The following is a 15,923-nucleotide window of genomic DNA, read 5'->3' as shown; positions in this document are numbered from 1 at the left end:
TGCCTCATGCATTCCTCTGCTAATTCACATTTTCTGAAAAATGCTGAATCAATGTAGTAATGTACTTTGAAATACAGAAATTGCATTCAGAGGGGAGGAATTATCTAGTTTTTCTGAAATGACTTAAAATTTGGCGTGGAACTCGTATGCCATTAAAGATCCCTGAAGTTCTCTAACTGGCTGTTACTGTTGGAAAGCCTATATAAATAAATTGGTAGTTGCAGGCCTGTTAATTTCTCTTGTAGAGACATGCCCATAATTGGCCTTCTGAGAGAGCAAATTAATGGACCATGTCTTCTCCCTTACTTTCTAATGACAGTCAACATGTTTGAAAAGGTGCAAACATTCTTGGAAGGATGTGACCAAGTTCTTGTTCCCTCCAGAATGGAACGTTCTAATGGTCGGCTTAGATGAAAACAAACAAACCAGTTGCATTTAAGAATGAGTGAGTTAGCCTATGTTACACCTGGGTAATGGGTTGGAACAGTACCGTTACTTCCTTAGACTATGTATTAATTACATTGATTTTCTGCAGCCTTCTATTCCTGCTTTAAACTTCAGTAATTTAGAAACTGCATTGCAGTCAGTACTTACTTCACTTTGTGGTATTCCTATTTCATTTCCAATTGCACCTTTGTTTACTTTTTTTCATCCTTTCCCTGGATGAGCTTTTGCAGAATTGGAATTCAACTGAGATCAATCGACCTTGTTGTTAATTTGACTGTAAAGGCAAGACTTCTTTCACGTACTTTGTTCATTCAGCACATTGGGCAACCATTCAGGGTGTTTGTGAGTGCATTCTTAGCTGATGATCTCACTGTAAAAGCCAGGCTAGGATCCATTTGCACAGTCCATTTATTTCTTCATTTACAGGTGTATCTGTGGTTTCAGTCTACTTGTAATCAGTTACACTGACCATCAAGCTAATTCCAGAATCCTGGCTTTCTGGTTAACCTGATAACAGTTGAGACCCCTGAATTGCTGCAGGTCACTTTGACCTTGGTGTGGATCTTGTTTGCTTTGTGCCGTGCACAGTGATTGGGCTGTGTTATTAGGGTAGAGATGGTTGTGGACTTTTAGGTTGGAAAGGGTTAAATGGCTTTTGCTTGCCACTGTTCATTTTTTTCCCTTTTGTTTTTATTGTACTTTTGGGTTTTTAGGTTTCGATCTCAGTCCTTTCCACGCAGACAGCTCCCTCTCTCCCTTTGGTAAGCAGTCAGACCCTCTCGCCACTCTTTGCGTGTTCACATGTTAACATCAGTAGTTTGTACCTGGGTGCTTGTATGTCTGCTTGCGTTTTCGTAGAAGATATTCACATGACATCACCAGTCTATTCAGCAGGTTACTGGTCAAGTGCTAAATATTTTTAGCATTTGTGAACATAAAAACCAATGAAGATTTTTTTTACTTTCCTGCCTTTTTAATTTTCTGAAATTTATCTGTAAAATGCATGTGAAAATCAGTTTGCATTCACAAAATATCTCCAAAGTAACAATCGTGACCACAGATTGTCCTGCGTCATATTTTATACTTAGTCAAATATTTGTATTGTTATGAAGGTGTAGTAACTAGAATAAAAATATGTTAAGGCGTGGGCGTTTTCCCAGTGACTATTGGTAGTCTAAGCATGTACAATGCACGTCACTGATTCTTGAACCAAATTCCATCTGTGGTGACAAGTGGCAAAATCTGCAAAAGATGAATTTTGTTTGCTCCTCAATATATATTTGTAACTGACTTAACAACTTGTTCAAAAGATTTCCAGTCTGCTATGTAAAAAGTATTATGTTGGTTCCTGATGTCCACGTTGATAAATGCAACACCCTGTGGTGTGATCCTGAGTCTTACAGAGTAATGGGCCATAAATTTAATGTCTGGCCTGTGCTTACTAAGCTGACCTCAGGTGGGTTGCAGTTGGTTCCACGTTATTCTCGCTGCTGATCACCACCAGTAGCTCTCAACCCCAGTGGAAAGTGTGTACTTGCAGATTTTGAGTGAGGTCAACATTGTAATCAGCTCTAATGTTGAATTGTCTGCAGAACTTTAGTATGAACAATGGCTGCTTGGAATGAATTACTGGAGGGTTGTCAGCATCCAAATACTGTAAACCAGCAAATGTGAAGTGCTGTCAACAGAGGAGGGTGAAAACTGGGTTATAAGAGGTTTTTATTGGGCATGTAAGAATGATCAGTATCACTGGTACAGAACAAAGTATATTAATGCGTTTGGGGAGTTGATGCTATTGTATCCCAGCCAAGCCAGGCACAAGGAACTGAATTGGCAGCTGTTAATTGAAATTCCCAGTAATTAGCAAGTGATTTATTTGTTGTGTGCCAATGAGATGGCGTCATGGTTGTAAAAATTAAGGTGAAATTGTGTTAATTGTGATTAGTGCAGAGCTTCAGTAGAATTTGTGTTGACTGTTGCCCTGTGCATGGTTTCTGTGGAGTATGGTGGCACGGTGCATATCTTCTTTCGAATTTTTATCATAGTTTCAGTGCAAGTGGGTTTTTTGTTGGATTTCTTTTTCATATTTTCCTTCAAAGTAACCTGCAAAATCTTTAACAGTTCATGTAAAGGTTTCCCAGCGTGTGTGAAAATAGCATGCTCAACTGGGGTACTAGTTAGAGTGCGATAAACTGTTGAGAACTGGCAGATTGTTTGAAGTAGAACTAAAGCATTAAGAAAGAAATGTGCACACAAAGAATTAGACTCAATGATCTATTAATTTTCAACCTGTTTTTTAGTAGGTAAAGGCAAATTTTTGAAAAAAGGTTTGAGGAAAAAGTGAAGTAACCTTTGTTTCGCAATCTAGCAGACTTAAGTTTACCAGGACAGCCATATGTCTTGGGTGTGCTAAGTTCTGTTGGAGATAGCTCTGTAAAGTGCTTTGCAGAATGTAACTCCAGCCAACCAATGTGGAAATGGCTAGAGACAACTCTGCATTCCTAGCTCAAGAAGGATGTGTGGCACTCTAAAGGGTTAAATAGGGAAGGAAGTGTTTGTGGTGGTGGGCGGGGGGAGATCCTATTCTAGAGTTGAGCTGTTTATTTTTTATGTTTGTTTTTGTTGCTTGGCTTCTTAATGTGTGGCTTTAAAAAATTGATTGCTTTCAGTCATACACCTTTCACTGTGTGGACAGGTTGTTTCCAGTTGTGGACTTAGCCAGAGCCACTTACATAGCACTTCTTCTTTCTCACCACAAGATAAATTAAATTTATTGATAAATTATATATTGAGATTAATAATGCTGTTTTTCTATGTTGTGACGAAAAGGCAAGTCTATGATAAAATTGGCCCCAATTTGTTACTTCCTCAGAAAGTTGGTGAGAATTGTGCTAAACAAAGTTAGACTGCACAATTCCATTCCTGTTTCAAAAAGTAATGGCTAGTCCTGTATTTAAACTTTTGCGTACAAAACACAAGCTTCAAATAATGTTACACGTTCCAGAGGCAAGTGGAACAGCATTGACACTTTGCAGGTACTCTGCAGAGATTATAGATTAAGTCTGAATATTGACATGCCAGTATTGTAAAGTCCACCTCCCTGACAGGCCCTGACCCTGGTGAATATGCGGTCACTAGTCTGGTTTGAGTACTGGCAGTTTATTGCCCACTGGTACTCTCCTCTTATGGACTGTACTCTCAAGTACATTCCCCTTTTTAGTTCACTGGCTTATACAAAGCAATCGTTGTGAGGGGTGGAACTTGAGCTCTAAAAGCTAATATTATCACCAAGTAGTCCCTAAATTTAACTCATACTGGGGGGAGTATTGAAAATGTTTAGCTTTGATTCATCACTAGATCGAAAATGGGCAGATCTTTATTTAAACAAAATTCCTTCTTGAAATCTAAATAGCAAATTATTTAACTGCTAGTATCCAAACCTCACTAAAATTAAGAAAATAATTATAAATGGAAATCTTGGCTGATTTTAACTTGACACTTTTCTCCTGAGCTGAAGGGGGCCTGGTGCTCTCCAGTACTTAATCTAAGTGACCTTCATTAATTTTTGAACATGATCGTGTCAACATTAGCACCAAATTCCATTGGCATGGAATGTCTGCAGCCACTGATGTCAATTATAACATCTCAACTACGAGGCCATGTATGATTTGTGGGATCTCTGGTCTGCATAGCTGTTACACGTTGCCTTTACCAACTGAGCCATTGGGAGATCTTTAGCTCACTCCTTAGAATGACCTTCATGATTACAAACAACTATCATTTGTGAATTGTGTGCCCTTATGGGCTGCAAAAGACAATCAAAAGCAAGTGAGCCCATCAAATATCCGTGGTGTGTCTAACCGGAAGCAGTGTTTGTTGCAACATGATGTGGGCATAGTCTATGTTTCCTCAACCATAAACAAAGGATGTCTCACTATTGTGTTGTGTTCCATCTTGCAGTTGAGTAGGAACAAAACTCAGATCCGTGATTGAATTTAATTGATGAGCGGGTTGAATACTGAAATCCATCATTGCTTGGTTGTGAATGTCAACATTACTTGGTTGGTTGTCAATGTTCCCACTACCAGTCATGTTTGACTTTTTAGGTTCGTATTTGTCATTTGACTAATTTCCTGCAAATAGGTAATTTTAAAAAAATTCTATTTTTCCTTTGAGAAAGAAAATCATGTAGACTTAGTTTGAACAGGCAACCTGAAAATTGCTTCCCCTGTTCCCTTCTGTTTTGTGTGATTGAAATCAACTCGTCACAATTGCTGAAAATTTTGTTTGGTAACTTATCACAATGCTCCTTTCTTTAAGCTGGGATTGACATCTCATCTGTTACGGATGAGCTTTCAGCTAATCATCCTAACGAGAGCTCAAAGCGAAATCAGCCTTTCAGCGATGTTCCAGTGGAGGGTGCTCTCAGCTCAGATCTTGACAAGATTGTAACAGAAGGTAGGTCAAAAAGCATTGTGTGTAAGAAATGATGAAGTGGAAATAGTGAGGATTGCTTCTGGGTTTTTGCTGAAGCTTTGATTCTTAAGGGTGATTACAGAGGTGTGTCTCATCTATGGTTTGATTTTTCATGTACATCCGGATCAGAGTATAGCTATGCTGTGGTATTCTTTCCGTTACTCTATGAAGTAAAATCTTCTCTCAAGTCACCTGTTGCTGCACTTTCAAGGTGACGATTTGTTCAATCATTCCCTTCTCAGCAACACTTCAACTCCGAAATTTTATTAACCGAATTAAATTTCAACTCGTGTCCCCAGAGCCTGGGCCTCTAGTGACGTAGCCCCAATGTCATCATCTCCCTACATGCATTTTGTTTAGCCATCCCTCACTGGATCTAGCTGGACCATATTAGACAGAATCAGGCCTCACTCTCCTCTGCCAGTGCCACTCACAGTAAAAAGTCTGACAACACCAGGTTTTAGTCCAACCGATTTATTTGATAGTAAATGCACAAGCTTTCGGGTTAGTCCCGTCATCAGGTGAATGGAGAGTTCTGGCCTCAGACAGAGCATATAAAGCACAGACAGTTTACAGACTACTGATTAGAATGCGAATCTTTACACCTAACCTGCTGTTCAAGTCTTGAAGTGGCCGACAATGTGAGTGGAAGGAGCACTGATCACAGGTTAAAGAGATGTGTATTGTCTCCAGGCAGTACAGTGAGTGAGGTTTTGCAAACCCAGGCAAGTGTTGGGGGTTACAGATAGTGCGACATGAACCCAAGATCCTTGTTGAGACTGTCCTCATGTGTGTGGAACTTGGCTATCAGTCTCTGCTCAGCGACTCTGCGCTGTCGTGTGTCGTGAAGGCCGCCTTTGAGAATGCTTACCCGAAGGTCAGGTTGAATGCCCGTGACCACTGAAGTGTTCGCCAACAGGAAGGGGAACAGTCTTGCCTGGTGATTGTCGAGCGACGTTCATTCATCCGTTGTCGTAGCGTCTGCATGGTCTCCCCGATGTACCATGCTTCGGGACATCCTTTCGTGCAACGTATCAGGTAGACAATGTTGGCCGAGTTGCAAGAGTATTTACCGTGTACCTGGTGGATGGTATTCTCACGTGTGATGATGGTATCCGTGTCGATGATCCGGCATGTCTTGCAGAGGTTGCTGTGGCAAGGTTGTGTGGTGTCCTGGTCACTGTTCTCCTGAAGACTGGGTAGTTTGCTGCGAACAGTGGTCTGTTTGAGGTTGTGTGGTTGTCTGAAGGCAAGAAGTGGGGGTGTGGGGATGGCCCTGGCGAGATGTTCATCTTCATCAATGATATGTTGAAGACTCCGGAGAAGATGTCGTAGCTTCTCCGCTCCAGGGAAGTACTGGACGACGAAGGGTACTCTGTCCACTGTGTCCCGTGTTTGTCTTCTGAGGAGATCGGTGCGGTTTTTCGCTGTGGCACGTCGGAACTGTCGATCTATGAGTCGAGCGCCATATCCTGTTCTTAAGAGGGCATCTTTCAGCGTTTGGAGGTGTCTGTCACGATCCTCCTCATCTGAGCAAATCCTGTGTATATGGAGGGCTTGTCCATAGGGGATGGCTTCTTTAACATGTTTAGGGTGAAAGCTGGAGAAGTGGAGCATTGTGAGATTGTCTGTGGGCTTGCGGTACAGTGAGGTGCTGAGGTGACCGTCCTTAATGGAGATGCATGTGTCCAAGAATGCAACTGATTTGCCAACACTTGCCTGGGTTTGCAAAACCTCATTCACTGTACTGTCTGGAGACAATACGCATCTCTTTAACCTGTGATCAGTGCTCCTTCCACTCACATTGTCAGCCACTTCAGGTCTTGAACAGCAGGTTAGGTGTAAGGATTCGTATTCTAATCAGTAATCTGTAAACTATCTGTGCTTTATATGCTCTGTCTGAGGCCAGAACTCTCCATTCACCTGATGAAGGGACTAACCCGAAAGCTTGTGCGTTTACTATCAAATAAATCGGTTGGACTAAAACCTGGTGTTGTCAGACTTTTTACTGTGTTTACTCCAGTCCAACACCGGCACATCCACATCAATGCCACTCACTCCAGGATCATATTGGTGAGCAAACATAATCCCAACTTGTTTTTTCTACTATCAATTGCCTTCTAAAACTGCTTCCCCTTTATCCTTGCCTTCAAGTGCAAAGAGTTTGTGGATTTCTTATCACTTAAGATTGAGTCCACCCATTCAACTGCCCCCCTTCTCCTCCTTGCCCACTCAACCCTGAACTGACATCTTTAATTTTTCTCGTCTTCTCCTTGTGTCCTGTCCAGATGCACACACTGTCTGAGATCCACCTTCTGATCCTCGACTCTTTCCACACAGTCACTTATCACTCAGTTTGCCTTTCTGGCTTCCATGCCACCTGACAGATGGTTACATTTCTTCATCTTAGGCTCACCCTTCCCTTCAAAAACAAACCTGCTCTTGACCCTTCTTTGGAAACTACTGTTCCATCTCCAGTCTCCCTCTGCCCTCAAGTTTTTAAACGGTGCTATCACTTCCCAAATCTGTGCCATTCTTTTTGCACAACTTCATGCCCTAACTTCCCTTCTTTCCTGTAATAGCACGAAAAACAGCAATCAAAGTTACAAATGACATTCTCTGTGACTGTGGTGTATTATCATTTGATATCTTCCTCAACTTTCTTGCTTGCCTGATCTTCAATCTAAGATGAGCCACACTTTCTTCCAGTTAAACATTAGGACGACCAAAACTATTGCCTTCAGCTCTCACCATAATCTTGTAACCGATTTCATCCCCTTCTGTAGTCACTGTCTTTTCCTCAACCAGACTGTGTTTGTAACTTTGTCTTCAGATTCAATCCAAGCTCACCTACCAACCCCATTCTCCCACAAATAAAAAAAACTGCCTTCTTCCATCTGCATTACATCTGTCAGTGTATCTGCTGCTGAATCCCATGTCTGTATTTTTGTGAGCCCTAGACTCAAATGTTTCAGGGCTGACCTGCATTTCCCCAATTCTCCATGTTCTGTAAACTTTAGCTCATGCAAAAAAAAACCTCTGCCTTAATCCTACTGTATATCAAGTACTTCTTACCCATCAGAAGTTTGCCTGCTGGCCTGCAGTGGTTTCTGGTCCACCAATGTCTCTGTTGTCTCGGCCTTGTGTTTAAATCTTTTCATGGCCTTGCCCCTCCCTATCTCTTTAACACTGAAAGTGAAACTTGATTCCCTCATTAAACACTTTTGCCTTTCCATCTCCCTTTTCCATTTAAGGCCTTGCTTAAAGCCACCTCTTTGACTCGCCTTTCTTAGCATTTCCTCCTCGACATAGTGCCCATGTTTGCCTGATGACACCTCTATGAAATGCCTTGAATGTTTTCCTTTTGGTAAAAACAGTATTTCTATTGTCACTAAACTTGCCATTGTAATTTTTAAGGAATCTTTTGGCCAGCTGTCTCCTCTTCTCCGTCAAAGCTACTGGCATGCTGCGGTATTCCAAATTGGAATTTTCCACCATTTGAGAGGGAATTGCAATGTTGCTTTTCTTTGCTTGCCAGCTAAAAGCAGATTGTGAATGCCCATGTCATACTTGAACAGCCCTGTAGTTTTGAAAATCCATGAAGAGTTGATGGCTGAAAAAATACATTCATTTAGGCATTTAAGAAAACTCCCCATTGCTTCACTCAAAGATAGACAAAGTGCTTTCGAAATGGTGAAAAGCTAGAAACAGTAGAAGTCAAGAAATCTGAGGGTCCAGGAGCATAAATGATTAAAATGCCATGGTGAGGTACAGAAAATAATCAAACAGGCTTAATGGTGTGCTGTCCTTCATAACTATGCAACTAGAATACAAGTGGATACAAGTTGCTACAGTTGTACAAATCTTGGTTGGACCACTTTTGTTCTATTCTAGGAAGCCAATTGGTGAAGAATAGAACTGGAATCAGCCTTTTCGCGCTTCGATTCTTAATGATAAACGTGCACATTGCAAACATATAGCTCCTCACCCAAAAAGCACAGATTTAATCTGTATCCGTTTTATGTATCTAGTTAATGCCCACTAACTATGTACAATTAAACGCATTTAGTATTAACACACCCTTAGGAAGGACATGCTGGTCTTGGATAGCATGCACCATAGATTTACCAGAATGATACCTGGGCTCCAAGGGTTAAATTATGAGGAGATGGTACACAAACTATGGTTGCGTTCCCTAGAATTTAGAAGGTTTAAGGGGTGATTTTTATCTAAGTTTTCAAAATATTAAGGGAGACTATTTTTGTTTGTGGGGAGTCTGGGATTAGAATGCATAGTCTGAAATTTAAAGCTAGACCTTTGGGTGAAATTAGGAAGCATGAAGTTTGCAACTCTCCTGAAAATGATGATTGCTGGATCAATTGTAAATTTTAATATTGAGTGTTTAAAATGTGTGTTATCCAAAGGTATTAAGAGACATGGAACAAAGATGGGTTTGGAGTTAGTTCTCTAATCAGCTGTGATCTGAGTGAACGTTTGAACAGGTTAATTTATTATGTTTCTTATGCTTGCAGTATGTTGACGGTTAAGAACTTATTTAATTAATTAATCAATAAGTAAAATCTTTTTTTTTCATTCAGAACTAGCACACATGGAGAGTAAAGACGTACAACAACTCTTCACTGACGTTCTGGGAACACAGGGAAATCCTCCACTTTCAGAGCCAGCATTGGGTGGCATTAGACCTGCCTCAGAAAGCCACCTTCTCACTTCCCATGGGTTGGGAGAACTTATCAGACCTTCAATATGCCAGCGATCTCTCCTTCCTGGTAAGAAAATACTTTTTTTTAAACAATAAAGTCTCGTGTCTAGCAAGTTGCATCAGGTCATTCAAAAAAAGTACATGGCTGGAACTTGAATTATTGGCTTGGGCTTTGCTGCCCTTTTTGTTCCCCTGTAATATGGCTTGACTTTATTTGCCATTCTTGTTAATTGTGGCAAGCCCCCACCAATTAGGATGTTCTCTGAACCTTAGCCTGACCCTGCCCTTCCCTGCCAAAAGTGCTTGTGATCCACCTGTCCTCAAATTGTCTTCACAATTAAAGTTAGCAATGCAGTGAAAGTGTGCCAGGCACAGCTATAACCAAATAGAATACTATAGATTGGGAAGGACTTGGGTTGGGATATTGTGGTTTTGCTGCAGTTGGATGCCTATGGGTGTGCCAAACTGAGGGGGCATTTGGGCATGCTGAGCCAGGTTGCAGAGTTTTACTGTATGGTCCTTTGCCAGCCTTGATAGTTCTTCTGCATTTTAAAACTCTCTTTTCCATGTCTTAACTTACATCAAGTCCCATTCCCCTATCACCCCTGTGCTTGCTGACTTGCATTGAATTCTGGTTAAGCAACATCTTGATTTTATAATTTTATTCTCATTATACCCCTCTGTGACCTTGTCCCTTCACATCTCTACAATCCTCTTTTTAACATTGAAAGTGAAATTTGATTCCCTCACTAAACACTTTTGCCTTTCCACCTCCCTTTTCCCTTTAAGGCCTTGCTTAAAACAACATCTTTGACTTGCCTTTCCTAGTACTTCCTCCTTGACATAGTGTCCATGTTTGGCTGATGACACCTCTATGAAATGCCTTGAATGCTTTCCTTTTGGTAAAAACAGTATTTCTATTGTCACTAAACTTGCCTACAGCCTTCAGATATCTGCTCATCTGATCGGGTCTTTTGAATAGCCCTGATTTTAAGCACTTTACCATTGGTGACTGTGTTTTCAGTTACTAGGCCCTAAGCTTTGGAATTCCCCCTCTGCACCTCTCCCGTGCGGCTTTGCATCAAATTTGTTTTTTAACACTCCTGTGAAATGCCTTGGAGCATCCTATTTTGTTAAATGTGCTCTTTAAATATAAAATGCTGTTAATGGACCGACAGTGCCTCCTGTTTTGTCTGCATAAGTGCTTTCTCATCTACCAGAATATGAAAGAGGAGAGTGGGGAAATATTGAAATGAGTGAAAGAAAACCTAAAATTAGAAGAAGTGAAGTATTGGGGGGGGGAGGGGGGGAGATTGCTTTGAACTTATCAGCGCCAGTCACTTTAGCTAGTATGGTACGGATGACTCTTATTTTTGTGGACTGATTCCCACAAGTATGAAGTCCAGAATCTAGTAGAGTGGTTATTGTCAAAGGTGGACAGGCAAACTGGAAGCTTAAAATATAAAACAAAAATAGCTTCCTCCTCCTCCTAGCCCTACTAAGAGGTGTGTTGGCAACACCTTAATGGCACTGCCACATATATGTTGCATTCATCTGTACCCCGTTGAAAATGACTTCTGCAGCAAGTGAGAAGCAGCACCATTGGGCAACCCTTCCTCCTCTGGAATGGCATTTTCCCACTGTTGCTTTTCCTTACCCACTACTATGCTACCTCTTGGCTCTGTTCCTGGACTTCAGGATATAATGTTGCCCCCATTGGAGGCACCTAATCCCCTCCCGATGCGCACACCTTTCAGTTCTCTCCAGGTTGCTCCCCATTCCTAACTATTCTTTGGCACTGGTTTCAATCTCTTGACTCCTGCACTACTGTCCTTTGTGCTGCACAACCATCAGGCTTTACCTTATGCTACTACATTAGGTGGCATAGTCAACAGTCACGTAAAGGAGCAAATAAAACATTACAAAATTATGTAGATGAACCATATGTGCATAACAATGGCAGATGTAATTTAAAAAAGTATGAGGTGGTACATTTGGGATGCCAGAATGGAGCATTGGAGTAAGGTCTAAATGTGGAAGGAAAAGGTAGGCAAACATAACTGATTTTTTGGGATTATGTTACACAAAAAGAAGCTTATGCAAAAAAGAGTTTTGAAAAGACTATTGAGAAAGCAGAGGATATATGAGCAAGGAAGTATTGGTGCAGTTACGTAGAGCTCCAATTAGACCTTACTGAGAATATTGATTTCTGTGTTGGGAGACCCACCTTTGGATGAATGTGCTGGCTTTGGAAAAGTGGAAATTCACCAGGATAAGTAATTATGGGACTGAGCAAACATGGGTTAAATCATTTGGAGATGCAGAGCTTAAGGAATGATCTGATTGAAGTGTTTAAAAGAATGGCAAATTGACTGTAAATAAAGGAAATAATTCTTCCTGTTGTTACTAGAATTCTGGAAGAAGTTGATAGAATTTAAACAAAACTGGTTAAATCTGTTTCACATGCAGGATGGACTGTGACCTGGAGGGAAATAATCCTAGCTTGCCGTGGGTAACAGAAGCTGCTGCTTCAGGGTTTGTTTATAATAGGTTAATTAATGAAAGTAAAATGTTAACAGTTGGTCATGCAATCTGCATTTTAATAGAGACATTTGCCACTTATTTTCTGATTGTCTTGTGCATCTTTATATTGAAGTTTGTTTTTGTTTCCTTCCCTTTGGTTCTGTAGGAGGGACAATGGCAGTTGCTATTGGTGGCCCTATGGTACAGCCTTCTGGCACAGCTAGCGAGTCATTTCCCAATGTTTGTCAGTCACCATTTCTGGAAAACAGGTAAACTCTTTGCAATTTTTTTTGGGTTCAAATACAAGTGCATTGGCTGTTTTCAAAGATTTCAAGTTATTAATTGGTCCATTTTATCAGTTTCTCCCCTCCTCCCAACCCTCATCTTAGTCCCTATATGTGCTGCCAGAAAGGGCTCTTGAAAACTCCAGTTGGATCAATGGAAACAAATTTACTATCTGATTTACAAAGCCACCTTACTATTGTTACTGAAATGTTTTTTCAACCTTCTGGGTGTGTCGTAAAAATGTATTGCTATTTTGGAGTCTCTTAAACTAAGCTATTGCAAAATCATGCTGGTTGAATTTGTCCAATGCAGAGTGGACACACCACCCCAAAAAGACAGATCTCTTAAATTGATCCCAAGCTAGTTAGTGAAGTATGAAGTACTTGATCACTTTATTTACAGAATGCTGTATTACACATCCATGCTGTCCCCCAACTACCTGTATCCTAGCAGTGTTTTGTTATACTCCCTTGAGTGACCAGTAAAATAAAGTGGACTGATCAATTAAATTAAGTTAAATTAAATTGATGGCCTCTTAAAAGGGCACATTCATAAGTGCTCTAGGCACTTGTCCTTCACCTGTATATCCTAATGTGGTTAACATGCCATTAACAAGACTGTACTTGCTTATAAATTAACAACCTCAGTGGCCTAATGGATAAGACACTAGCCTCCGGAGCCAGGCATTTAGGTGGATTGGCCATGCTAAAATTACCCCTTAGTGTCAGGGAGACTAGCTAGGGTAAATGCATGGGGTTATGGGGATAGGGCCTGGATGGGATTATGGTTGGTGCAAACTCAATGGGTCTAATGGCCTCCTGCACGGTAAGATTCTATGATTACAGGTTCGAGTCCCATCTGATGTAAGGCAGGTTTAGTTCTATAATAAATGTCTGAACACCTTGCAGAAACGTTGTTGTAGCCTATAGCCATGCTAGTCTGCAAAATGCCTGATCTTGTCTAATCCCGGAAGCTAAGCAGACTGGTTAGTACTTGGATGGGAGACAGCTGGGAATACCAGGTGCATTCGACTGGCTTCCTCCTGTGGCCTAGAAATATGAACTGAACTGATAAACCTCAAACTTAGGGTGATACTCTGAGGTCACTGGCTCAAATTCCACCACGGTAGATGGTTTTAATTTAAATTAAAATTAAGACCTTAGGTGCTGGTTTGCAAGAGCTATGAGGCATCTTCACCAAGTGTGTGCAGAAGTACGATTGGAAACTAACTAACTAAAAGATGCAATCTGCTAGCTTAGTATACTGATCATTTCCTGCTGCTTGTTTCCCTAATGGCACATTACCTTTAGTAGCACTGGCTTTGTAGGTTGGTTTGAGCTGAATGGAGAAAAATCCAAATAACTGGTCTACCCCTCCGAGTTCCAAAAATGAGAGCAGTTGCCTAGATAGTCAGCGATACCATCCTGGATTAGAATATGTAACAAAGCATTAGGTTGGTTTTTCCTTCCCCGGCGTTGTTATCTTGGAGCCACATCGGCCCCAAGTAGACTGTTCTCCTCAACCCCCTTTCTCCAGGTGGATAGTGACAAGTTAATCAGTACATTGTAGATGTTCAGCCTTTGCTGGGTGCATCACAGTATCAGGAGTTCCTCATGAGTGGTATGATGGGAAACACAACTGACCGAAGCATGTGCATTGCTACAGTCTGCTTGACTACAGTTGAACATATAAGATAATCCTATCTAACAGCCATTCCACCAATTGGCAAAGCAGAGCTACAGCAGTGAGTGTTTGCAAATCATTGGCAAGTACTGAATCCTGGATATGAGAAGTGCTCTTCTCATCCAGCTTCCAGTAGCTGCTATTCCAAGTCCTTTAAAAGTTATACAACTGATTAATTGCTTTCAGTGCGCTGCAGGACTGCTTGTAAAGTGCCAAGCATTGAAATTATGTTTGATACGAAAAATTTTTTGTTTTTCAGGGAAAGGAGTATACCTTTCAGTCCAGACAGTGGAGAGCAACAGAGTCCATGGACAACCCCAGCCACCCCAGCTACCCCTACCACTCCAACTACCCCTACCACTCCGACAGAGGGAGAAGGAGATGGGCTCTCCTACAACCAGCGAAGTATATTGAGATGGGAAAAAGATGAGGCTTTGGGAGAATTATCAACCATATCACCTGTTCTCTACGCAAATATCAACTTCCCGAACCTAAAACATGATTACCCAGGTATGACATCTGGCATAGGTTCCAGTTTATAGGATGAGTTCATGAGTGAAAAGCATGGACTCAATGTATTGTGGTTTTAGGCATCTTAAGAATTATGGAATTTTTTTATTCTTGTATTCGCTAATTGTAATTTTAATTGCTGGCAATCTTGTGGCTGTGTAGAGGTTTCCTTGATTTTTAAAATATTTTTTCTCCAGACTGGGCAAGTCGTTGTAAACAGATCACTAAGATTTGGAGGAAAGTCCCAGCAACTGATAAAGCACCATTTCTGGTAAGTGCTTCTCTCCCTTTGGCATATTGTCTTGAAATCTCACCAGGTCTCCCACTCCTGAGCAACAGCCCATTCCTCACACAAGGAGGGAGATTAAAACAAGAAAGCTCCTGGAGAAGGTTTACATCAACCAAAGCCTGCCTCTACACAAGGGCCTTGGCAATCCACCTGCTGCTTGCCTCCCATCATGCCAAGGAATAACAGCAGCGGCCCAATGGCAGCAGGAATGCAACCAATGTGCCATCCACCAGTTAAAAACCACTTACTCATCAGAGATTCCATAGCCTAATTGGCTTCAACTTGTTATGTCAACATTGGGCACTTCTGAAACGTTTCTACACTGGCCAAGGCCTTTGTGCAACAAAGCGGCACAAGCAGGGCTGTGCAGGGAACGCAGACTGCAGCTTTATGCATCCTAATCAATGACTGATCATTTAAGACTGCAGAATTCAGTGGAGGGCTCAAGAGAGCTCCATTCAGTCACTGTGGAATGTATGGTAGTAGCTACTTCTATTCTAAAGCAGATGCCATTCTTACCAGTGCACTGATGTGATTTTGCCCAGAAGGCCCTGCACAGACACAAAAAAATGCTCTATTAAAGCAATTAATTAACATTATGTAAAATTCAGGTGCCTTGCAGCAGATGTAGTTTAAAAAGTGCAACATAGTTGAGAGCTCAAACAGGCTTGAAATGGTGCATACAGTCTGATTTTTGTGTGTCATGTTGGAGATCTATTTAGTCTTTGACATGAATTTCACTTCACAGATCGAGAAAGAAGATTACATGGCTGAGATCAACTGTAGGCCACCACAGACTTAAGATGATAAATATTGTTTTAATCTTCAAGACATTATTTTGCATCTAATTCAGAATCTTTCTTGCTTTTCAGCAAAAGGCCAAAGACAACAGGGCAGCTCAGCGCATCAACAAGGCACAGAAGGTAGATTAGCTTGGAACTCTAATTTGAGCCTTTACCTGAAACACTCTTAAATTAATTGACTGGTCTA

General features: G+C 41.2%; 1 protein-coding gene across 6 annotated transcripts in view; it reads left to right on the top strand.

Annotated features, from left to right (window-relative positions):
• kmt2d (lysine (K)-specific methyltransferase 2D) overlaps positions 1–15,923 on the top strand; it is a 230,807-nt gene that overhangs the window by 127,120 nt on the left and 87,764 nt on the right. For all 6 annotated transcript variants that reach the window (XM_080217863.1, XM_080217861.1, XM_080217862.1 and 3 more), the window contains 6 exons: positions 4,768–4,905; positions 9,522–9,710; positions 12,333–12,435; positions 14,394–14,644; positions 14,842–14,915; positions 15,806–15,856. In XM_080217863.1, the coding sequence (XP_080073989.1) occupies positions 4,768–4,905; positions 9,522–9,710; positions 12,333–12,435; positions 14,394–14,644; positions 14,842–14,915; positions 15,806–15,856 (806 nt within the window). The remainder of the gene's footprint in view (positions 1–4,767; positions 4,906–9,521; positions 9,711–12,332; positions 12,436–14,393; positions 14,645–14,841; positions 14,916–15,805; positions 15,857–15,923) is intronic.

The sequence above is a fragment of the Carcharhinus amblyrhynchos genome, chromosome X (genome assembly GCF_965287045.1).
Source record: "Carcharhinus amblyrhynchos chromosome X, sCarAmb.v2.hapA, whole genome shotgun sequence".
Classification (NCBI taxonomy): domain Eukaryota; kingdom Metazoa; phylum Chordata; class Chondrichthyes; order Carcharhiniformes; family Carcharhinidae; genus Carcharhinus; species Carcharhinus amblyrhynchos.
Note: the sequence above shows the minus strand (reverse complement) of the source record. Positions and strands in the feature narration are given on the sequence as shown.